Here is a 25,208-nt window from a genome sequence, read left to right as displayed (position 1 = left end):
GTTCCTTACGGGAACCTCAGGACCTCAGGGGTTCAGCCAGGGAGAGGCCCCTCCCCACTTCTGCTGAAACAGTCAGAGGATGGGCATTGCTAGACAGTGTCAGGGACAATGAGGGGCTCAGACAGTGCGACGGGGATGGGAAGACTTCAGGTGGAGTCTTAGTGTGTAGAGGTGTATTGAAGTCCAGGAAATGGGTCTTCTTACACGGGATTGCCACGCCCCTCACAGTGCAGCAACAGCTTCTGGCCCTCCCGGGGATGTGGAGGGTCCGGCCTAATCTTCGCTGTTGGTGTGTCTGTGGAGAAGGAGATGGTGTCAACATGAAAATTCCACACGATTTAGCAGATCGCCTCGATCTCAAAATCATCCAGTTATGCGTTTCAGCTTCCACCCCAAAGGCCTAGGAGCCCAAGAGGCTGTGAACAAAGGCCACCTCCTCTGCCCCACCTTTGTGAGCAAAGACCGCTATTGCTCTTGGATGTGTGAGGGAGTCACATGGCAACCTTGCAGAGGTGGGATTACGGAAGGTCTGTCCTTGCTGGGGACACAAGGGACGTCTTAACAGCGAGCTGAGAAGAGGGGTCACTGGATCACCTGCGCCTAGCACCTAACTGGGACTTAATACATATTTCTGACAGAACAAATAAACTTGAATTTGACCACTGATTGGGCTCACAACCTCTCCATCCTCTCTGCAAGGGAGTTTAAACGGGAAGAAATGTTTTAATGCAAAATATCATTTTGAGGGGCCGGTCCAAAAATGAAGTGAGAGCTTTGAAACAGCAAGAGATGAGGGGTCATATTTTGGCTGCAAAAATGCAAGGACACCATATAGATGGGCTCTGGGAAGGAATAATGGCATCTGCCACCGATGCCGAAGGGCTGCTTAGGAGGTTGGTCCAGATGGCCGCGTAGAACAATACAACCAGATGCCGGTTTAGAACAACAGATAAAGAGGCCGAGCTTCCCCTAAGGATAGAGCCAACCTTAACAACCGGTTAATGAACGTGTTTCAGCCCAATCAAACAGGACAAAGAGAACCAGGCCAGGTGAGAGAATGGGTGTCCCGGGGTCCCACAGCCAGACAAACCTCTAGTGCAGCGCCTGGAGTATAGCATTTGTCGCCTGACTGCTGATCACAGTTGGGCCAAAAGGGTCCCTGGAGAGTAACTGCCAGATGGTCTGGTACCTAACAGAGGAGTCTTTGGGGCTCAGACAGGGGAGGGCCTTCCTTAGCCCTGGCCAGAAACCAGGCCCTGAACCAGGAGCCCAAGGCCAGGGGCTTTACATTCAGAACTAATCATCAGAGGAACACCTTATAGCAATACAGAACTCTGAAGTTTACAAAGTTCTTTCATTATATATCGTTTCATGTATCCTCATGAAAATTCACTGAAGAAAGCAGGGGCCACTACGAGATTAAATGCTTTGGTGAAAGAGACTGGGCTGGTAAGCAGTGGCACTGCGGCTAGGAGCCAGGCTGTCTGTTTCCAGATTGAGAGTCTGCTAAACGGACAGTGATGGCACCCCAAACCTACCTCATGTTCAAGTTTCAGCAATGCGTCTAGCAATTGATTTAAAGAGCACTGAAGTCAGGCCTGGATCTTCCGTAAGAAAGAGATGAAGGGTTTGAGTTATTTTAGAAAAATACCCAGCCTTTAGGTAAGTTAGGACAAGAAATGCATTCTTTTATAACTCATTATCTTCTGCCTTTGTACTTTATTTTTTTCCCCTTGACTTTTCCACTTAGAAAAGTTCTTTTTGAAAATCTGTAAGTTTCCGCAGGTGAGTGGGATGTTTCCCATCTGTATTCAAGGCAGATTCCATAGACGGATAAGGATCCTTGGGAAGGTTGGGAGTAGTGATTGTGACAGTGGCCATTTCAGGTCAGAATCTCAAGAAAAATCATAGAGCTGGGGCTTACTAGGGGGGTACTTTGGGAAAAATCTGGGAATAATGATGCCAGAGAGGGTGTGTCCTCCTACCACCTCTTTCCTTGAACTCATAGTATGTGAGACCAAGAAGACGCCTTCGTGATTCCATGTCTATCTTCTCATTTAGCAAATAAAGAATCAAGCTCAGTGCAGTAATTTCCTTAACATCACTCAGCGAGCAAGTGGTGGAGGGCTGACGAGAATCTGTGTCTTCTGGCTCCTGATGTGCTACAGCGACTGCTACAATTTACAATCTGGGTGCATAACACTGGCCTAGCCCAGAAGATGGTAAACTTACCTCTTGGGCCAAATCCTGCCAGCCACATGTTTCTGTAAATAAAGTCTTACTGGAACATAGCTATGTTCGTGTGTTTACATGCGATGTATGGCTACTTTCCTGCAGCAACGGCAGAGTTACATAGTTGAGTCAGCGCCCACATGGCCCTCAAAACCTAAAACGCTGACTACTGGGTATTCACAGGAAAAGTCTGCTGACCCTTGGGCTGGCCCTGGCAGCGCCTGTCTTATTCTTTTTAACCTACTTACTTATCTGTGCCTGGTGCTTCATATACAGTCATCCGTACTTTTCTTTCCCCCACTCCCCATCTCATACCAGATCCTCTTTACCCACAAGCGCATGACATACACAAAACCTCGATGCGTTGAGAGGTGGACCTGTCAGCTCCCTTTAGAGATTCGTGGTTCACAGAGCACACGATGTCGGCCCCATCATCCTCCCGGGTGACCTGGAAGGTGACTGAGCTGCTCACAGTGAAGGTTTTGCCATTGGAATCTTCCTGTATGCGGGTTGGTTCCCCTAGGGAGCAGAAACAGACACACACGCACACACACACATAGACGCAGGGTGAGCCCTAACATGCAGAGATTGTGTGGGCCCCACTGTAGACATACAGATGGTGTGTCTCAACTTAGACAGACTTAGGAAGTTGTGAAATGGATATGTACACACAGGGAGGATGGAGGCCCCAACACACACACACACACACACACACACACACACACACACGAGTGTACACAGAATATCTGTCATTCCCCTTTCTTCTCCTACACCATCCCTTATGTGCACATACACAGACATACAGACATGTACCCCTCTCTCCCTCTCTCTTCCCTGCTGCCCCAGCACCACCTCCTCCAGTCACCCCCAAGGCAGGAGGAACTTACCGTGAAGCTCTTGGTCCCCCTTCCTCCAGGTGAGCTGGGCTGCAGGTTTGCTCCCAGAAGACTGACAGTTTAGGGTGGTTGTATCCTTTTCCCGTAACGATGACTTGTAGCCAGTGATTACGGGCTTCTGTGGGATTCCTGCCATGGATAGGGGATGGCCAGGATAGGAAGGAGAGGCACGCTGAGGTCACGCCTCAGATCTCCCTGCCGAGATAGACTCTCTGAGGGTTAGAATATCTGGGTTGTATTTTGCCTTATGATGGGTAGAAGGCTAGAGAAATTATCTTTCTCTTTGATCTCCTCCCTGAGGACCAGGAGGAAAGACCACCCCCCGGGGGAGGAGATATGGTGGTGGGAGATTTACCATATCTGAGATGATACATGATCCAATACCCCAAAGCACAACTGGGTGGCCACAGACATAGTGTGAGGCTCAGTGAAGCACAGAAGGAAACTGAAATATAGGATCAAGATGAGAGGATGCAGGACTTCCCTGATGGAGCAGTGGTTAAGAATCTACCTGCCAATGCAAGGGACATGGGTTCGATCCCTGGTACTGGAAGATCTCACACGCCGTGAAGCAACTAAGCCTGTGAGCCACAACTACTGAGACTGCGCTCTAGAGCCCACGAGCCACAACTATTGAGCCCGTGTGCCACAACAACTGAAGCCCACGCACTAGAGCCTGTGCTCCACAAGAGAAGCCACTTCAATAAGCCCGTGCACCACAAGCAGAGTAGCCCCTGCTCGCTGCAACTAGAGGAAGCCCTTGTGCAGCAATGAAGACCCAATACAGCCAACAAATAGATAAATAAATAAATTTGTAAAAAAAAAAAAAAGATGAGAGCATGCAAACAACTGGGGTACTTGTCTTGGAAATTATAATCATACACTGCACATACTTCCCATGTTCCCCTCACACACTCTTGGGAGGTACATGGACTAGACACTATCATCCTTTTGTTACAGGTTAGGAGATTCGGGCTCAAAGAGGGTAAGAGATGTGTCCCAGAGTAAACAGTAAGCAGAGGTGAGATTAGATCCCAGCACTCTTTGCATTTCATTCCACTGCAACAGAAACACAGGCTGAACTTTCCCAAAATGCTTGAGACTTGCTTGGCTCTAGGCTGCTTCAGGGGCCCACCCAGGGAGATGTGTTTGCAAGGAAGCATGGCGCAGTGGAGACACTGGGGTTTGGGAGCCTCACCGAGCACGGTGACGAGGGACTTGGCAGTTCTCACAGGCATAGTGAAGATGGAGCAGGTGTATTCACCCTCGTCCGCCAGGGCCACGTTGCTGATGCTGATGCTGAGCTCGTGGGGCGTAGATCGAACCAGCTGAATCCGATTGTCTCGAAGGGCTGGGGGAAGTGGAAGAATCGGAAGCAAGGCTTTTACTGGTGCCTTTCATCTTTCTCTTCCAATCCCAGGCCAGCTTTTTTTTCGAGAAAGGGTCTAGGGTGGTTTGGGGCAGGGGGAAGAAACTGCTCCTGCGTTTGAGCAGTCTTTAGTCTATTCAGTTACTTTCCTGGGCCGCTGGGCTCAGTAGCCTCAGAGATACTCAGAAAAGTAGGCTGGATTTGTGGGCTACACGGGGGCAATACGGACATCAGCTGACTCTTAGGGCTTCTTTGGGATGAGTCACTCCAGGACCCTATAAGACCATGCATGGCCTAGGTCAGAGCCATAATAATGCACTTCCTCTGGAACCAGGTGAGGAGCCCATGGCCTGTTGCTTCCTCAAATAGCATCCCTTCACGTTTCTCAGCCTCTGGAATACAGGGAGCTTTCCCCTCAGCTCGGCAGTCCCCTTCCCTAGCCCGCAGGTCCCATGGAGGGAGAGAACTCGTGGGATCCTACCTCTCTTCTCCCCAAAGTAGAGAGTCTGCTGGGCAGGGTTAGACCACTGCAGGGATGAGTCCTCATGGTCTTTCACTTGACACTTGAGCACCACGGTGCCACCAGCCACCACGGTCTCATCAGCTGTCCAGGGCTGACTGTCTGCAGGAGTAGAATTGCGTTAGTTTCTGGGGGCAGCGCTAGCCCCTCCACCCATTTCTGGGCCAAAGTCCACCTCATCTAATTCAGAACACCCAAGGTCCATGTCTCTGTATTGTCTTAACGCATCACGGGGGCAGGAATAGAGGTGGGGGTGGGGGTAGGAGGAGACAGACCTTACTTCCTCTTGCTTTTTATGCACAGAAATACAGTCACGTGTTGAATATCTGCTGAATCAACTGACAGGGCCACAAACATTTAGAGGGTTAAAGCACCCCAAATCTACACGTACCACTCCACATGTATCTTTTCTGATAGAGTTCTATCATTCACCTCTGAAAACACACACACGGATCTGTCATTCTGTTTTACCTTCCTGCCACCACCTGCGTGTAAGAGCAAGAACAGGACTCGGTTGTGACTAATAATCCCCAAACTAAGAGCGAAGAAAAGGCCAAGCCAGCCCTTGGGCTGCACATTCATTTACGTTAAGAGGTAGATGATAAAACTGCAAAATAAACAAACAAAAAAAGATTAAAAAAAAAAACTGAAACATTTTCACACAGACTTTTGAATTCCTCCAACAATACCTGCCCTTCCATCACCATCTCCCTTAACACATTCCTTTCAGTATCAGTCCTACCCACCTCCCGCGTTAACACACAAACCCAAATCACTATCCTGACGTTCTCTTAAAGAATAATGGATCGAAGTTTTCCCTTCGATGTGATGGAAAAATGGTTTCTAATCCCTCTCTACTTAGTCAAGTTAAACAAAAGAAGGACTAATAAGATATTGTGTGGATGAGTCATTTGAATCCCAAATGTGCCTTCTCATCAGGCCTCGCTGTGGGCCCCTCCGTCTGTGAGACACTTCCTTCTTGCACCCCATATTGTCCCATGTCCCCCAAAGCATGGACTCTGATTCCCAATGTTGCTTCCCTCCTCTTCAGGTCTGACTTCCTGTGAACCAACAGCACTGACCTCTGCAGAACTAAAAGAACACTTTCCGGTTCTGATTTGGGAAACATCCACAACAGTTCTTCTATGGTGCTAAGTTACATAACCATCACTGTCATCTCTGAATCAGAGACCAGGAAACGTACTTCCTACACTGAGCAACTTAAAGCGATCCCCGTGCTTCCTATGGCATCAACCTCACCCCTGCCCTACGTGCTGATTCCTGTCTTTCTTGGTCACCAGAGCTCCATTTCCACGGTGTATTCAATGAGCGCTCCTAGCCGAGGAGGGGCCCTGAGGAGTGAAGGTGGCACCTGCCGGAGTTGACACCAAGCACTGACGCTTCCGGGTGGCTGTCTCCAGACTGGAGCCCAAAGCCTGGCCGCTAGTTTTAGCGATTAGAATCATAAAAATTAGAACTGACGGGGATCTTAGGGATCATGGGATGCAATTCCCTCCTTTTACAGATGCAGGCAGTGAGGCGATGGAGGGGAAGTGAGTGCCTAAGATCACTGTACTGATCGGTGATTCTTGTTAGGACGAGACCCCTCCTGACTCTCAAGGCAGTGCTCTTTTCACTGGAAGGTACCTCGGGTAATCATCTAACTTGAGAATTAAAACTACAACTTTGGTATTAGCAAGCCAGAGACGGAGCTGGCTGAATAAATGTGGAAGTGATATATTCCCTAAACATCTCGACGAAAGGCTTGGGAAACCTTTCTTTTCCTGCTAGCCATATACTGACTTTTGACTAGTAATCCCACTGTCCCTGGTTCCTTTTGAAGAATTCTACCTTGATTGTGTCTTTCCAGAACCTCTTTACTCTGAGTAATACATGCCTCCTGGAATCATTTTATTTTTGGGAAAAGGTGTAGGGGATACAGAGGTCTCTGTACTGGAGTGAGGGAAGGAGGAGTAAGAGAAGTTGGTGGTGTAGAACTAGGTACTAAAATGTCAAATGGAGAGGAGGAAGAGTTGTGTGGTAATGAGGGGAGTGAGAACACAGCGGGGAGGCAACATGAGTGGGAGATGACGTGAGGATGGCTGAGGGAACTGAGGGACATTGAGATGAGGGGGCCTGGATTCTCACCTTGACTGGCCAGCATGTCAGGGCTGCTCCAGACTGTGGAGCTGATGGCCTCGTCGAGTGGAGCCAGAGTTCCCAGCTCCAAATTCTGCTCTTGCCAGTAGCCTGGGGAGAGAGTCTCCATCAAGGATGAGCCCTACATATAAGCTGCTACCGTTTGGGATCTGTATTTTCACTGTTGGGGATGTGGGAGAGGGCTGGCCCCTATGAAAAGTAGGTTCACCAGGGTACCTAAGAGAAGGTGGCTTTCTCACAAAGGGGAGAAATTAACTAGAGTCTTGAAAAAGGAAGTGAAGTCCCCCTCCGAAGGGATAAATTAAAGGAGGATGCTAAGCTTTAGCAGTCAATCATATAATGTTAGAGCCAACAGAGATCTTAGAGATCATCTGGTCCAGTTCTCCCAGTTCACAGATGAGGACACAAGCCCACAAGGGTTAAAAGTGACTTGGTGAAGGTCATACAGAAACATGAAAGATCACCAAAGACTTCTCATTCCTGATCCAGAATTCTTTCTGCTACACCAAATTATCTACTAAAATAACGATAGGTTTAATAATTAAAAATATATGTTCCCATTTAATACTTTTAATAAGCCAGTTAAATAAGTACATTGGAATTATCATTTCTATCTTGAAGAGAGGAAACAGAATGAAATGACTTGCCCAAGGTCCTACAAACAGAAGAACAAAGACCGGAAATTAAATGCCTGATTCCAAATCCAAAGCTCTGTCTGCTTCAAGGTGACACCCTTAGCACTGAAGACAGAGACCACAGCTGGGGTTGAAAGTTGCCCCACGCCTTCCCAGACTGTTACCTTCTATCCAGCGTTCAGATTCTCAAGTTTTCTCCAGTCCCACTCACCATCTTATATCACTGACTCTGCTCCCTCGTCTGGCACAACACACGTCTAAGGCCTGAGTTACCGGCTCTCTTCCTCGCAGGTAGCCCCTAAACCCTTTTGTGAAGTACTGTATAGTTTCCATGGCCTATTTTCCCAACTCAGCCTGAGAGGCTGAGGGACAAAGAAACCGGCCTTGGGAATCTTTTCAGGATCTCCCCGACGTAAACCCAGAAGTAGCCAATCACGTGCGCAAGATCCAGTGACGCCATCGGCTGCTGAGCAGAGTCCGGAGCTGCTCCCTGTCCCGGGGCCTGGAGTCCCGGCAGAACTTTGCGAATTGTTCCAGCGCGCCCGCTCCAGAGCCAGCCGGGGAGGGGGTGGGACAGGAAAGGACGGGAAGGGGGCGGCGGGACCGAGGAGGATGGATAGGCGAGGTGGGGTGGGTACGGGGGGAGCAGGGGTGCGAGACTAAAAAGATAAGTGGAACATGGGCTTAGGGTCCACGAGAAGAAAAGGGACAGAGAATTGCCGAATCAAAGGGAAAGAAGGGTGAGGGAGAGGAGAGAGTGGGGGAGGGAGGGAGGGGAATACCGGGCCAGAGAGATAGAGATGGGGGAAGGGAGGGGGTGTTAGAAAGAAAAGAGTTCTAGCCTTGGGATAGGGCTTTAAGATAGCTTCAGAAGTTCACTGGCCTGCAAGGAGACGCCTCCCCTCTCCACTGTTCCACAGACATCCTCCAGGAGGTTTGAGAAAGGACTCTGTTCCCTAACAGGAGACGCTCTAATGCCCCAATGGGGAGGGGGACAAAAAAAGAAAAAAAAAGAAAAGAAAAGAGTTTCTGTAACAGGTAGAAGCAGGCAGGAAAGGGAACAAGGAAAGTTTTGATGAAGAGAGGCCAGAAAGGTGAGGATGGGAGAAGGAAGGATGGCCAGGAAGAGGACAAGGGCTCTCAGATCAAACAGAGAGTCTCCGGGTGCCCTCACCCTGCTTCCTTCGTGGACATCAGGAATGGAGGCAAGCGGAAGTTGGTGAGTGTTCATGGTATTTTCCAGCTCCTCTGTTTGTGGGTGCTTCAACACACAGTGGGAAGCCAAACTGGTTGTGCTAAAGCTTGGGATGGTGGAGGGACAGGCAGAAGCCAGAGTAGTGCACAAAGTAAGCACTAGATAGACCTTTGCTCAAATGGATAAAATAGCCATTTCCTACGTTGGCATAGGGCTTTCAGTTTGCAGAGTGGATTTTCAGACATGAATTCATTTCATGTCAAAACAACCTTGAGAGAGGCAGCCAGACAGAATTACTTTTTAGAGATTAGGTTTAGAGAGGTTCAGTGACTTACCTAAAGGCACACAAATAACACCCTCTCAAGGCTCCTCTTTCTCCTGCTGGTGGTGCTCTCAAAGCTTTTTCAACAGCTTCTGTTTCTTATAGCATTTCAGCCCATTGTACTGCAATTTACTTGTTTAGTTATCAACCTCCTCATCTAAACTCAGAGTTGGTGAAGAGAAGGAGCCTTCCCTTATTCTTCTATATTCTCTGCACTTAGCCCATAGTGGGCTCTCGGTACATTTAATTGGCTCTGGTAATTCATTCAGTTGCAACTGGCTCTCTGCTGTGTCCATTTTTACTCAGCCAGAGCGTATCTGTATCTTCTGTCCAAATAGCAGAGATTTAGTCTTCATTCTCTTGCTCCTTATTTCACTTGTGCTGCTTTCTGCCTTCTTCTCAGTTGCTTTCCTCCTTGCTGACATTCCTTTCACCCCTTCCCTCCTCCTGCATCTTCCTGGCATTTTTTTTTCTGCATAGGATGAATAAGTGAAATGATGATGTAGCTCATTCAAACCAAATTGAATTGTTTGGTGAGATGAGAGGTCTGATAACTAAACCAATAATCTCCAATAAATGGCATATTGGGGATGTGCTTGATATACAATATTGTCTCTGTAGGTTTACAAGGAACTCACTCTGGTTTGCTGTGTTTTAAGAAACTGATTAAGAAATAGCTGTTTTTTTTTTTTGTTTTTTGTTTTTTTTTCTGCTGGGGGTGATATTTTCCCTAATTCTCCAAAGTACTTATGATCTCATGTCTCCTCTTGAGAGCTGTCTGTTAATATGCCTGAAAGTTTTCTTGCTGTTTTTATAAAATTGTACACCTGTAATGATAAATTCTGAGTAGCCACTCCCCTGGGAACAGATGAGTGATTATAATGTTATTCACGGAAACATGGATAAATTATAACTTGGATTGTGAAAGGCTTGTTCTTTGGACTTAGACCTTGCCAATTGTTTGGCATCAGCATAAATTCCCTCAACGGATTTAGACTGGAAAGGAAAACTTAAGAGTGCTTTGAAAATGTGGCATGCACTTTGAAGTGGAAATAGGACAGTTCTGCTCAGGCAGGGTCACTGGAAGGGAATGCAGACTTTGAGACCACAAGACCATTAGGAAGGGGAGGCCCAGGTTACTCACGTAGCAAAACAGATAAAGAGAGTTCCAGTCATATGGGTCATATTGTTTCCCTGCTTAGAAACCTTCACTGACTTCCCATTGTCTGCAGATAATAATATCCAGATTTGTTAGCCTGGCTTACAAGATCCTGCAGTCTGAGCCTATGTGCCTTTCGGCTTTGTCTTTTATTTCACTCACCCCATATTCCAGACATATGATGCTACTGGGAATTCTTTCTATAAAGCCTTTGCCTTCCTGCATACATTCCCTTTCTCACAGTCACTCTGTTGATAATGCCCTTCACCCATCCTCACACATCTAAGCCCTATTCATCCTTAAAAGCCCATTTTTTTTTTTTGTGGCACTTCTTTTAAGAAGTCTTCCCTGATTGCCTCAGATGGAAATAATTTCTGATTTTTTTTTTTTTGAGTCACAACACTTTATCTACTTTTCTTAAATTATGCATTACTCTTTACTTTGTACTGCAAGTTTGGCTTCCTTCCTAAATTTTAACGATTCTGCAGGTAGGGTTGATATCCGATTCATCTCTGTATCTGGTACTGGCCCTAATACAGCATATTGCACTGGGAAGGTGCTTAATAAATATTTATTTAATGAATAAATCAAAGATACTGAACGTCTTCAGTTGTGAGACCTAGCTTTAACACCTGCCAGTGAAGAGGAAATAGCAAACCAAACAGGCTAGGAAGAAATGGGCCAAGGAAGAGGGAAGGTCATCCAGAGGCTGAAGCTCTAGAAGTTTACAGGATGGGGGGGATCTCTATTTATTGATTCCCTTCTGTGTGTCATGATCCAATGTGAGGTGCTCTCTACTCATTCTTCCAGAATAATCCTTTAATACCTATTATTATGCACATGCTAAGGATGAGTTAACTAAGACTCAGAGACTAAGACTCAGAAAAGTTAAGTGACTTATCCATATGAGATCCAATAAGTGTTGGAATAAGGCAGCCCTTAGATCGCTCTGACCACAAAGCTCAGACTTCCTGCATATCTTCACTGCACTGCCTCCCTTTGCAGAAGCATGTGCTGTGTGTGTGGGGGGAGGGGTGGGCAGGCAGAGGTTATAGGTGGAAAGATTCTTTCTTGCACTGCTGGCCTCCAGTTGCTCACCTAAACAAAATTCACAACACTTACCTGAAGTTTGATAAAAATAGTGTAGCAAGTTGGACATGGGTGCTGTGGTGGTGCTGTGGTTTGTACCCACTGAACTACATTTTTAATCGGATTTCTTAGTGTGTCTTCATCTATGTCTTTGAGAGCTCACCCCAAAGAGCCTTACAATTTGGGATGATTCTTCAGGTAACCAAGCAATAGATGTGTCTGGTTAAAACTAACAGAATCCCGTCATGTTTTCACAGCACTCTAGCACCGAGGCTACCAACTAAGATTGTCTTCTTGTTTGCTCTCCGTTGTCTGGGGAGTTTCTTAATTCTTGGTCTATTTACCCGTGGGTTCCAGTATCTTTACGACTCCCAGCATTTTAAAGGACAAAAGTAGCCCTTTCACCCACTGCTTTCCTTCTGATTAATCATTCATATTAAGAGCAGCAGAGGTGGGAACCAGAGACTTACTAATGTGCCTTTTAAAGCATACATTGGCACCTGTGATTTTGTTTTTCACCCATAGTACAGGACCTCACACATATTAAGTGCTCAATAAATATTTATTGAATAAATAAGTGAGTGACTCAAATGAATAAAAATGTATTATGTTTCCAGTTTAAGTGATGCTAGGAGGGAAGTTTATGTGCCAGTATAACCCCTTATTGCTTGCTTTATGTATCTTCCCTGCCCTGTCTGATTTGGGAACCTATAGTACATGGGCCTTAGGGCCATGCACGGGGTCACAGGTGTACCTGTGGGATGGTGGGACAAGGGGACAGAGCTCCCCTGCATAACCGCTGCTGGCCTTGCCAGTGCTTGGGTCCAGAACTCCCCTTCCCAGATTATAGAGAACACCCGCTCTCTGAGTAGGAGTTGAGGGTGATGGTGATGGTGATGGTGATGACTCAGCATTTCTCTAACTCCAGAGTTAAAAATACTCTACATCCCAGCCTCCTTGTTATTCCTCACGACTACCATGACAGGTGGGTGGAGGAGTGTTATCTCCAAGGGAAAAACACACTGGGGGCTGTGGTCCAGAATGCCAAAGGGACCCACTTTTAGAATGGTCTCCCCACCCCCATTGCTGGGCTCCCTGGCCAGGTGGCCTCACCCTGATCCTTCCCTGACCCTAGCTACGCAGGGAATTCCTAGATGTATTTCTATCACACACTGAAGACAATGGCCATGGCAAATCAGGATTAGAACTCAGAGCCTGAATCTTTTCTTTATGCCCAGAGCCAGATTTTTCTTTATCAGTGAATGTCTACTTCTGCGTTTGGAGGAAAGTGGACCAGTCTCATCAGAGGCCTGATTTAATCAATACCTTCAAGGTTTGGGAGGGGAGTTACTTTGACCTGAGTAACTTTCAGAGCATAACACCCTGATCACAAAGGATTCTCTTTAAACTTAATTTTCTACACCTGTTCTTAGGCTGCCAGGAATTATGCTGCTTCTACACAAGTCACTGTGTAGCTTCCTAGACTAAGACACTGAGGGCAGGAGTATCAAAATATTTTCTCACTTTCTGCTCTATGTTTCTTTCTAACTTTGTCCTTCCCAAGCTCCCAGCTTGCTTTCATTCCCAATATTACAGTGCCGTCAGATGAAAGAAAGCTGGGACCATAGAGGTAAGTTATTCTGTCGTTGGGGCATGTCTGTCTTTTCAGGTGCACTTCCTTCCCTTCTTGCTGCTCCTCAGGGCAGTCCCCTGACCCTTTACAGGCAGCAGGATCCCTAAAGGATCTCCTTGCGCAGCTCAGATATGCTCCAGCTCACATCCACTTCAGAGCCTCAGAGCTCAGTCACGCTTCAGCTGCCTGCCTCCCTGATCCAGGCCTTCTCTCCAGCTCGCTGCCCCCTCCACCCTCTTTCTGGCTGGGCTGCTGAGACCTTGCTCCTCCGTGTTGCCTCCCTCCGTTGTTTCTGTTGCTGTCTGGTTTTCCCTCCTGGAGTCTTGTTTATCTACTTTCTCTCTGGCTCCCAACAGCCTCTTGGGCCTGAAGTTACTACTCTGTGGATGTAGCTTTACTCTCCCAGGAGGCATACAGGATGTAAGTGAAACTGGATGGTGAATAGGATGGGGGAAGAGAACCTTTACTGTAAGAAGTCCCTACTGTGCTGCTTAGCCTCACAGCTTGGTAAAGCATGGCCGAGAGGTCCAGGTTTACAGAACCAGGGGTCCTGTTATATTAGATGACCCAAGAGATTTAGGTTTGGAAAGGATGGATCTGGGCTCAAACATTTTATTATTGCATGAAGGCAGATACCTTTTGGTTCCATCCTAAGCAGTTGTTGAAAATGAAGGGCTTTTGTTCCCTGGGCTTGGAATGGCCTGGGGCTTGGCTTTTCCAGGCTGAATGAGGAGGAGGGAATCTTTGGGGTAGTTGGCTAGTTGGCTAGCTTGCCTGTGGTGGGCGTCAGGATGGGGTTAAAACAAAAAGCACATCTTGGCGTTAACCCTCTTTTCACTGAAAAATAAATAAAAACAAAAAACAAACCCAGTTATTCCAAATTCTTCCCATATCCAAATGTTAAAAAAAAGTATAAAAGTTTAAGATGCCATGAGTAACTATATTTGATATATTTGCTAAAACCCTGCAGTGAATTTGCATGTTCTGGTCATTTTCTACTGACCCCTAATGGCCAGAGGTGGTTATTCCTAAGATCTTTTTGAGTCTTCCAGACAGAGGATGGAACTGATATCCACTCTGAGTCCCTATTACCAAACTTCAGTAATTGCTTGCCTTCTCTTTCAGCACCTCATTCTTCCTAAAATATTTTCCCCTCTATGATTCTTAGAAGCATAGAGTTTTACAGTTGATAAGAATCCTGAGTAGCATCTGGTGCAACGTTCCCATTTAAAAGATGAAGAATCAAGGCTCAGAGAGGCTTAGAAACTGAAGCATGGTCACACAAGCAGCTAGTGGAAGCTGTGGCTATAACCCCAGTCTTCTGTTCTCATTGCCATTTGATAGAAGTCCTGTGAACTAGCTCATTTGGAAGTTAAGTTGTCATTTAGTGTGATTTTACTTCCAGTGACATCCACTCTTCCTGCTTCCCATCTCCCTGTGCATTGTAGCGAAGAGCCCAGGACCCTAGACCTCGAGGGAAGTAACTCTGCTAAATGCTGGGCAGGTTAGAGAAGTTTGGGTGAGATGAAGAAGCAGTCTCCAAAGGTGTGAAGAATGGTATCTTCACAAACATCAGGGTTTTCCTGGCAGATTCTGGTTCTCACAAAAGAGGAGGGCACGGGGCAGAAGCCACTCCCATGCCCTTTAGGAGTCAAAAGGGTGATGAGGAGGACAGGCCGTGTGTACATGTGCATGCTAGCATCTGCGTGCTGGAGGATGCTACCCTGATTGTGATGTGGGAGACAGAGGCTAGAAGAGAGAAAAATGCAGAGGAGCTTGTCCTATTCTTGAGCTAGTGAGAGAAAAAATCTGGAGGCAGAAGTGGGCTTGCAGTAGGCTGAGGGGGGGCCCTTGGAGACTTAGTTAAGATTCGGAGGAGCAGAGACTGGGAAGTGGGTGGCAGAGAAGGAGGTGGGGACAGCTGTTGCTTTGATTTGCTGTTGAGTCAGTGTTCTCAGTGCATTAGCACTGGGAGGGAGCCCTGGGCTGGCCCCCAACAAAAACAAGCCCCTCTGGAGCCAATACTGTGTTGTAGCAAGAACTGCATTTCGGAGACAAAAAGGAAGGGGATCTAATCCCGAAAGAGCCCCTTCATTGCCTTAGTGTCTACCTTCCAGGACTGGGCTGTGTGCTCCAGACAAGCGCCTAGTGTTCTGTACTAAGAGGCTGGGTGGCGGTGATGAGACAGAGCAGAGTGGATGGCTCAGTAAGAGCTGCTGGGAGTGTAGGTTCTGTGCAGGGCTTTGACTTTCATCAGTTGTTTCTCAAGCAAGCCCCTAAGGTTGGGCATGAAATCACTCCAGTTGATGACAGCCTGGAGCCATTTTAGAAGTGTCCTTTCCCATCACCTCATTCCCTTCCCACCATGCTCACATACTCAGAAATCAGGATAGGTATGACCTAGGGTCTGTATTCTAATGCAGTAGAGAGTCAGGAGGCCAGACTTTGAACTCTTAGATGCCCCTTGAACCAAGTGCAGGCACTTTATATCCTTTCCCTAAACGTATCTAGCTGCTTTCACACGTATGCAATGGAACTGGGGGAGAAAATCACCCCATCTTAGGAAAGTACTTAGGAAAGGAAACATAACAGAGTCAGTGTGGAGTAAATGAAAGTATAATTCAGTTTAACTTGATGGAAAATAAGTTTAGCTATGAGAAAATAGGGACTGGGGATGGGCAGGAAAGCCACGGACATTGGGGAGAAAGAAAGAACAGATTCCCTGAGGAATCTGCATCCAGGTGCCAAAGCCCTCCAGAGCCTCAGTACCTGTTTGAGTGCATGGATGAATTCCCTTCTCAACAGGCTCTATCTTATTCTCCTTTGTGTTTTATTGTCCCACTTTAGATATTTCAGGCTGATGGCTTGGTGTGGCGGAATAACAATGCTGTGAAAAAGTTTAATTTGTTAGAAGGCAGTCAAGAAAGCATTCATCTCTGCTGGCTCTCCTTTTCCTGACTTGCGTTTACTGTTTCCCGTCACTGGGTGATCTGAGTCAGGGTGCGGATGACAGGTTCAGGGCAGTGGTTAGGAGCACCACGTGGAGAAAAAGGGGTTCTGCTCTACGCAGCCATGCTCCTCTGGGTTCCCCTCTTCTGCCAATCCTAGCTGAGACTTAGTCTCTGCCCTTCACTTTTCTCACCTAGAAATGTATTTTTCAGCAAGTGGTGCACATTGTTCAATTAGCCTTACTTTGTGCCTTCCTGGGAATTTAACTCTTCCGTGAGATAGAAACATTGTTCCAGGTCTACAGACCTCACAGTCCCTGAAACGGCAAAAGATTCGGTTCTGACCCAAAGATCTCCTCCTCTCCTTAAACCTTCATTGAGTGTCTCTTCTTCAATGTGGGTATACATTCAGTTTTGTTCCCTGAGATGTATATGTAATCCAACCTGGTTACTCTCTTTTTCTCCTTCAGTATGTGTCCCTCACCACACACGACAACTACAGTTTTCACTGTTTGTATCTCTTTTCATGTTTTTTGGTCATAAACACAGCTTTTTTCCTATGACCTAGATACAGAACCTTTTCACAAGCCCGTTATTAATCAGCACCCCTTATGTCCAGGAAACCATATGGTTTAAACTCAGAGATTCTCCCCAAAGCAGAATTCAGGCTCTCTCTCCTGCTCAAACTCCCCAGGAGAGGGCCAGAATCCTCTTCTCCCCAGGGCTGAGGCTCAGTCCATCTGTCACTGACTTTGGACTCCAGAGCTTGAAAACCAGAAGAGAGTTGGCATTAAGCAGCAGTTGAGGATAAATGAGAATGTGTGAGGCCCAAGGGCTTAGTGATCATGGTTTTTATATTTGTTTGAGATTATAAGATGGAGATTAGTGGGGGAAATGTATATGTGTTTGGAAGTATCTCATTCTTAAGAACTAGAGTAAGAACAAGTGAGTATAATTGTCTTACTGTTATGTTTACATTTGCTGAGGGACAAATGATTAGGAGCAGATGGTAAAACAGGCCCCTCATTTTATGATAACGAGAGAACTTGGCTCCAGGCTCTTCAAAGACTGACCTAGGCTAGGCTAAGTCTTAAGTTACTTGTCATGGATATATTTATTAGAGTCTTGCTGGGTTTCCAAGGAGTATTGGGTATTTAAGTGAGAGACTCAATAAACCAGTTCACCTTTTGGAGCTTTTTGCTCTGTCTGGGGCTTTGGCTGGAATTCTAGAATCCAAATTGGAAGCAAAGAGCCAGGTCTCAGAAGAAAAATGAATGCAAGAAGCAGGAATCTGCATATTCCCAATGAAATCTGGTATTGGAATCACTAGTTCTCCATTCTACCTTGCTAATATCTAGGACTATATGAAGGAAGCAGAGAGCTAAGTAATGGTTAGCTTAGAGACGGATGCCTGAGATATCAGCCTTCATCTCTTTTTCTTTTTTCCCTAGGGCAGGGTGATGCATCTGACCTTTCTGACCCTGAACTGGAAGTAAATGAGCCAAAGGTGCTTATCATTAGCAATCAATATACAATTAGTGTAGGTCTAGCTGGGGTAAGGAAAAATAAATCCTTAGAGAAAACAACATTTTAGTTCTTTACATTATTTAGCTTTCTTATCATTCTCCTGGAGACCTCCAGGAGAAAGATAGAGAGAGATGAGAGGGTTAAAGAATCCCAGAGGTAAGAGCTCACATAGAAGAATGACACACGTATTGAAAAAAAATGTTGGAATCTCTACATTAGAATCCTTTCAGAAATATGTCTGCTCTTTATGAGAAAAGGGGGCTCAGGGAGATGAGTAGATGGGAGAAACTCCAGCTGTTACCATAACCCTAATTTTGTCTTCCTGAAGGCTCACTCATGGAGATAAATCACTTCCATTACCTGTCCTTGAGGAATGAAGTTTCTCCTTGTTTCAAATAAGGAAATGGAAGAGGGGTCCTGGAAATTAATTCTGGAAACCTGTCTCCCCAGCCTCACTCTGGTGTAGGTCATTCATAAGTGTTAACTATCATATGAGCTGGTATGCAAAATCGACATGGGAAAATCAGCATTTAGGGACAGAGAAGCTTGTGTAGCTCTGATTGTGATGGGAGGAACAGGCTGTCTAGTCTCAGACTGGCAGGGGCTGAGCATTCTCGGCTCCTTGCCGCACTTGACGTCATCAGTTTATTGGCAGTTACCCCAAAAGAGTAGCAGAGTTCATTTTAAAGATGCATCTCCTGAGATTTGGCCAAGGACTTGGACTCTGGGATAGGATGGTTTTATTTAAGGCCACGTAGTCTGTACAAGATGGTTATAATGATGAGGGACATGAGTCAGGGATTTGATATTTATTTTCTATGCCTCCCATATATTGAATTCCTCTATTGTCTGTTCTGATAACCTATCTTATATATTGTCTTTACGTTTACTGATAAGGCTTGAGGGGACAGGGACAATGAGTACCACGACAGGACAATTAGAGTTGGTTGTCAGGCTCAGAGTGGTGTTAAGAGGTGCATGCTTATACACTGAGTAGGACTCATTTTGCGTTCCACATTTATAATATATATGTGGTTATTGTATATGAGCAATGCTGTCTCAATATAAATCAGGACTACTGTTTGTAGCTCTGTTTTAAATCTATGAGTCCACATATGGCAAAACATTCAGTTCTTTTGAGGCCATTCGAGGTCACCCTGGGTCCTAGTCTCTTGAACATTGCAAACAACACTTCTTTTCAACCTCAGTATTATTTGCTCTTTCTGTCGCCTTCCTACCGGTGATTGGGTGGTTATGAAGACTCTCCAGATCTATATCTCCAGGTCTTTTCCCCCTCGTTCTGGTGGAGCAGGCCAGGGGTCACAACCAAGATCGCGTGTGTGTTTGTGGTAGGGGGAGGGAAGCTCCAGTCCTGTTCTGAGAGCTGCACTGGAGAGAGTAAAGAGATTAGGAGCTTGGATGGGGAGCAGGACCACGGAGAGCAGCGAGAAGAGCCTGGAGTGTCCCCGTCAGGGGCTAGCACCATGGAGAGCTCAAAGCACCTGTGGTTTGTTCCACAAACAACAGGGGAACCAGGATCATGGGTTGAGGCAGCCAGCTCTCAATCAAACCGAAAAGCAGACATCAGGGCTTCTGCTAGGATCATGCCACACCCATCACTTGCTCTCAAAGGCCTCCTGAAGTACTTTGTTTGAACCTGCCACACATACAACCGAGAGGTTGTGCTAAAAAGTGAGGACAGCCACCAGACTGAGTTTGTCAACATGAGCCTTAGTAATTATGAAAATTACATAAGTATCAGTGGTGGTAGAAGGGGTTTTGATTTGCTACAACCAATTATGAATGAAATTAAGGGTATCTTTTAATGTGGGAAACAGCACCACAAAGCCTGTGTCCCCTCAGAGACACTAGGCATGGGGGAGCAAAAGTGTATGACAGTCAGATAGGGTATGAGATGTATCAGAGTCCAAGTGCTCCAAGGCACCCCAAATTGCTGTCAGTAGTCCAGTCTTGATCATACATGGAAAAGCGGGATGGATTTTGACTCTTAAAAAGGGTATTATCCTCAGGACTAAGAGGCCTCTGTGTTAGTTGGGAAATTTGGCCTTCTCTTTAGACTTAGGGAATTTTCAGTAAAGGGACAGAATTCTCTCCCTCAGTACTTGTTGCTTCAGTGAAGAATATGTAGCTTTAATGAGCTTATATTTTGTAAAAACCTCAGCAACTTCATGTGTTCAAGACTCTTGACAACCTGACTTCTTAGTGCTAGGATGGATGGATCTCCTTGTTGCAACAGGATTGGATTGATTGGTCTTTTACTTGGGTTATAAAACCTCTGAGCATCAGCTGGTTCTGACCTTATAAAGAATAATCTCTGCTGCTGATCCTAGAGGAAGAGGCAGGTCTTTAGCCCCAGAGACTTGTTCTTCTCTATTTTACAGTTACGTGGAGTGTTTGTTCTTAATTTGACTGAGTTCTTAGAGACCTGAATCTTTTCCTGATGGCTTGCTTTTCTGGTGGTTTGTTTCTATTTCTTATAAGCATTCCCATAGGGATTGCTATTATCAGAGTTTATGGATGGACCTCTAGGACATGACCTCATCCAGGAAACAAAATGTTCCAGTACGTGGACCTATGGCCAGTGATTAAACAGGAAATACTAACTTTCAGCATGAAAAATGAAAGGAGAAGATATAATTCCCAAAACTTTATAGTACCCTGGCTTTTTCATTCAGTAGTCAGTAAGGAGCTGGTCCAGTCCACAGCTTGCTTTCACAGAGAATCTGGAGCCTAGATTACCACCCTTCGGTGAAACTCCATTACTGGGAAATAGATGACAAAAAAGGGATGGTTGAGCGAGTTCTTTTGGAGTAGAAAACAACAAAGAATGTGACTAGCCACAAACCCAAGGGTTTTATTTCTCTGCTAACTGTGAGGATCTTTTCCTCGGTTACTTTTCGTGACCTAAGGACGAGCAGCTTTTGATTTTACTGTGCATGTTGTTTGGATTGTGAGAAAGTACTAGTGATAGGAAGGGGTAGCAGAATCCCATCTAAGGATTATCAGAACAATGGCACAACTACTTGGTCTGCTCTTTTAAAGTGACCAAAACACCCAAAAGATGCCATCTGTGGAATCTTACGGCTGCAGAATTATGAGTCATTCTCTAAGTCAACAGTGAATGTCTCCAAGAAGGCACTCTTGAAATTAGATTTAGACCTCTTTTCTTCCTCAGTTGGAAGAGAGGGGAGAGAGAGAGAGGAGAGGGGAGAACACACCTCTAAGGGTGGTGAGCCGTCTCATTTACTGGCAGAGGATGTTAAACTGTATTGCAGCAGAACCTCTGTGCCTCAAGGATTAGGGGGAGTTAAGGGAAGCCAAGAAGAAAGGTGAGAGGGCTCCAGGTCTTACTTCTGTTTTAATAAGAGTAATTCTCATCGCATCTGTTTTATGCATTTGATACAGGAATTTCACATCTTCAAAGATAAAAGTGAGAAAACCACTGTACCAGAAGAAATTAATGAAACCAACAGTGCTGCCTAGCCCTAGGGAGAGCTCAGGACAGAATCTCTGGTGTAACGGCTGGATAGGCAGTTGATAAGCCACAGCTTAGACCACACTCAGACAGACTGGTTCTTCATGGAATCAACTAGACTACGATACCAGGGTGTCTCTGATGGTTTCAACTTCTTTGTGCCAGAAAATGCATGTCTGAAGGGAGAGCATCTCCTTCCCAAGGGTTCCCAGCTGCAACTGGGAAGAGAACAGGAACAGAAACAGAACAGCTACTGCTGCAACTAGGAACAGAAAGTGTATGGAGTAGGTCTGTCAAGCAGATCTCTGGGCAGCTCTAGAGTGAATGCCTGCTGGACTTCTCCAGCACACTGGGCATGATCTTTACACTGGGCACCTGGCCAGGGGGCTGCAGAATGGATGGCAGTGGACAGAAGGTCATTGGGAAAGGAAAGATATTCATGTGTGTGACAGTGCAGTCCAAGGTTAAACTGCTATATCCTGGTCTAAAGCAAAGTGAGGCTGCCCACCTTTCTGTCTCTGCACTAGATCAACTCACAGAGTGCTGGAAATAACTTGAAAAGAAAGAATCCAGGGAAGTCTGGTTGCAGTGTTGAATGCTGAACTGCTCACCAGAGAGACAACCACAGGATGCATTAAGTTCACAGGCCTTGCGGCCCCCAAACCGGGAACTGCCAACTTCCGCCAATACTAGTGGAGAAATGTGAGAAGGAAGGGGCAGGTGGCAAACTCTGAATGTCTAAACCATTCCTGAGTTTCTAGCCACAGCACTAATGGGCAGGTTCAGATGACAGTTGTTTGCCCTTCTCCAACCCCTCAATCCTGTTCAGCCTTATGAAGCCCCCACAAAAAAAAAAGTATGCTGTACTTCAGGGAACTGTATACCCCAGCAGCCCATGAAGTTTCTTTTCCTCATTCTAAATGGGAATAGCCACCTTACCACGCACCCCTGACCACTCCAGCATCAGTGTATTAGGATATCTTGTCTTTAAACGTTCACACCACATCTCTCCTTGTTTTGGTCAAACATTACCAGGTAAGCTATGTACTGCCTAGCTCCCTGCCCAGGGGCCTCAGGCCAAGTCAGGGGTGCTAGACACACGATCTGTGTGATCCTGGGCAGAATGGCCTTCAGGGTCACCAACCGTGAGCATTAGATCTGTGCATCTATCTCCCACATCAGAGTGGGCCTTTTTTGATCCCGAAGCTAAGAAGTAGAATTAATTTAGATGGGAGAGCAGAGCGTGCTTGTGTCTCTTGTACATCAGTGCATCCTGAGACATTACAACCAGACATATGTCCACTGTCTGGACAGATGAGGCTCTACAAGGAAAACGATGCTTGATTTGACTCTTTCTTGGGAACAGATCTCCCTCCCCATCCGCAAATTCTCAACTCCTCCTCCAGACATTCTCCATTCAAAATTTACTGCCTTCCATTCTTCTCTCAAGCCACTGCTCTGAGATATATATCCATATATATGTGTGTGTATATATATATATATATGGAGAAAGCATTTCTCTTCCTCTAAATCTTAAACGTGAGTTGGGGCTGGACCCCCAAATTGAGGACCAAGAAAGAGTAGTGCAGTTGGTGAAGAAAGACTAGGTTAGGATACAGATGTACTGTCTTCTCCAGTGTTTACATCCTAGAGTTGAAGAGCTCACAGCTTTCTGGGATGACTTTGTTCTGTTTAGGTCTCAGCCTGGCCCCATCAGTTCCCGTTGCCTGAAGAGGGGCAGTTTGGGTCATGCTTGTCACTCTTAAACACAGCTAGCAGGATGGGAAGGCCAGGGGCTGCAGCTGAGAGTCAAGGCCTAGTAGAGGGTCGTTGTTGCAGTACACACATCCAGCAGCCTCTTCTTGCCTTGCACTTAGCCTGCCCTCCCTCAGGACTCTCCTCACCTCCTCAGTGAGTAGGGTCATCAGTACTGTCCTCTGGGGAAGAGGGATTCCACACAGGGGAGAGGAAGGGCCACTGTCTCTGTGGTGACCTGGGCAGGAACTCCCTTGGGGAGCATTAATGGGTACAGAGTAGCAGTCAGCCAGCCAGCTGTAGCAAGGGGATCCCCAGTGTCCCCATACCAGCAGAAGCTCCTTTATTGTGATGGAGACAGGGCTAGGGGAGCAGGTCAGGTGAGATGGAGCAGTTATTCCTCCAGCACCCTGGCTCTTCGCCTGTTTCCTTCAGATGAAATTCTCTACATCATCCTCCCCAGTTTCAACCCCTCCCCTCTCCACCCCCGCCCCGCCCTGTGCCCATCCCTGCTGGCCACTGGGTCCATCGCCCAGGAGCCGCCTCCCCTTTCTCCTCCCCTGCGGTTCTTTCTGTTTTTCGTTGGCATCTGGCCGGGCATAGCCACCACCCTCCCCCTCACTCTCCCCACATCCCTCGGCTCCGCAGAGGTCCCGGTTCCTCTTCCCCTCCGCCCAGCCCGCCTCTGATAGGGGCGGAGGAGACAGGAGGATGCATTCCTTTAGTCCCTTCACAGCCTGCTCTCCCTCCTCCAGGAACCTGAGGCTCTGAGCTGTGGCTCCCTTCCTGGTCTCCCTACAAACTGCCCCCTGCCACCCCATTAACGGTCAGCAGCCTTTAAGAAAGCTGAGGTGCCCCCACAGCGCTGACCTACATAGCCCGGTCCAGGGCGGGAGGGGGCCCCAAGTCCCCTCACCCCTGGCCCCGCCTCCCCCCCCCCCCCCCTTCATCGCTCTACCGTGACAAACCCAAGAAGGTTTGAGTTCCTGACTGAAGCAGTGGGGTCTAGGCAGACACCCCACCCCAAATTTGGAAAATCAGTTCTTAGGCCAGGAAAGCTTTGGGTTTTCTGTGCATCCTTCTCCCCCAGTATCTTCATCCTTCCTTTTGCCCAACTTCCCCCATTCCCCCCCCCCCCCCCCCCCCCCGCACCTCGCTCTTGTCTGGGTTTCTTTTCCTAGCTTCTGCCACCGCTAGGGATGTTGCCATCCCTGGGCCCTCTCCACCCAGTGTTGTTGTTTTGCTCCAAGGAGAAGCCCCCCCACTTCCTTGCCCACGCCCCCCTCAACGGCCTCACCCAGGCCCCCTTCCCTCCCACTCGGAGCTCCGCCGCGGGTGGGGGAACGGGCGGGGAAGCAGAAATGTTTGCAGACAGCAGTTTGGGGGATTGCACTGGCTACCCAACCCCTCCAGACATACATACACAAACACCCGACACACGCCCTGACTGAAACAGCGACAAATCTCACTCCGCCCCCAACACACACTGACACAGACATACACACAGATACTGACACACAAACGCAGAACCAGACACCAACATAGACGCGCACCCCCAGACACACACACGGACGTCAACACATCCAGACCCCGGGCTGCTTATAACAGACCCAGACCCCGACGGCACACGCAGACACACTCGACGGTGTGCAAGGAGGGGGCATACCCGGCACACCCCACGGTCCACAGAGACACGGATGCTCAGAGACAGACACACGGGTATTCGCAGCGGCTGGCGACTCTAACCCCCGCTTCCAAACAAAGCCAACAGGCTCCCTCCGCCCCCGCGGCCGGTCGGAACCCCCGCCCCGGTCCCTCCCCACCTCTCCTGGCGCCGCCCCCTCCCTCACTCACCGTCCTGGGAGAGGTTGGCCCCGCCGGGCGCCCAGCAGCAGGCGAAAAGCAGGAGCAGGGGCAGGGCGGAGGGGGCCCCCATCGCGCTTCCCGGCCGCCTCCCTGGCTGGGCGCTGGCGAGCCTGGGTCCCCCGGGGCTGGGGCTGGGGAGGGGGTGGACGACGACACTGACCGAGAGGGCGCCCCCGAGCCGCTTCGGAGCCCGGGGCCGAGGCGGGGACCGGGAGGGAGCCGGCGCTGCTGCAGTCGCGGGGATTAAATAGGGCGCTCGGAGCAAACCATTCGGTTGGAGGTGGAGGGGGGGTGACGGGGGCTGGGCCGGTCGCGGGGGGGGACAGGCTGCCGCATTCCCCGCTCCCCCCCGCCTCCCGCACCCCCTCCGCGCCGTCGTGGTGCCTTCCACCCTCTCCCCCGGGAG

General features: G+C 47.7%; 1 protein-coding gene across 1 annotated transcript in view; it reads right to left on the bottom strand.

The window, feature by feature from the left end:
- The window catches only part of CADM3 (cell adhesion molecule 3), a 29,503-nt gene extending 4,567 nt beyond the window's left edge, over nt 1-24,936 (bottom strand). Inside the window, exons 1-7 of the mRNA XM_057746854.1 lie at nt 24,791-24,936; nt 7,166-7,267; nt 4,979-5,119; nt 4,327-4,479; nt 3,120-3,257; nt 2,581-2,751; nt 205-295 (exon numbers count right to left, since the gene is read on the bottom strand). Coding sequence (XP_057602837.1) covers nt 205-295; nt 2,581-2,751; nt 3,120-3,257; nt 4,327-4,479; nt 4,979-5,119; nt 7,166-7,267; nt 24,791-24,872 — 878 coding nt within the window. The 5' untranslated portion in view covers nt 24,873-24,936. The remainder of the gene's footprint in view (nt 1-204; nt 296-2,580; nt 2,752-3,119; nt 3,258-4,326; nt 4,480-4,978; nt 5,120-7,165; nt 7,268-24,790) is intronic.
- Between the last annotated feature and the right edge of the window lie 272 nt (nt 24,937-25,208).

The sequence above is a fragment of the Hippopotamus amphibius genome, chromosome 1, assembly GCF_030028045.1.
Source record: "Hippopotamus amphibius kiboko isolate mHipAmp2 chromosome 1, mHipAmp2.hap2, whole genome shotgun sequence".
Lineage (NCBI taxonomy): Eukaryota > Metazoa > Chordata > Mammalia > Artiodactyla > Hippopotamidae > Hippopotamus > Hippopotamus amphibius.
This window is presented reverse-complemented; position numbering and strand designations above follow the sequence as displayed.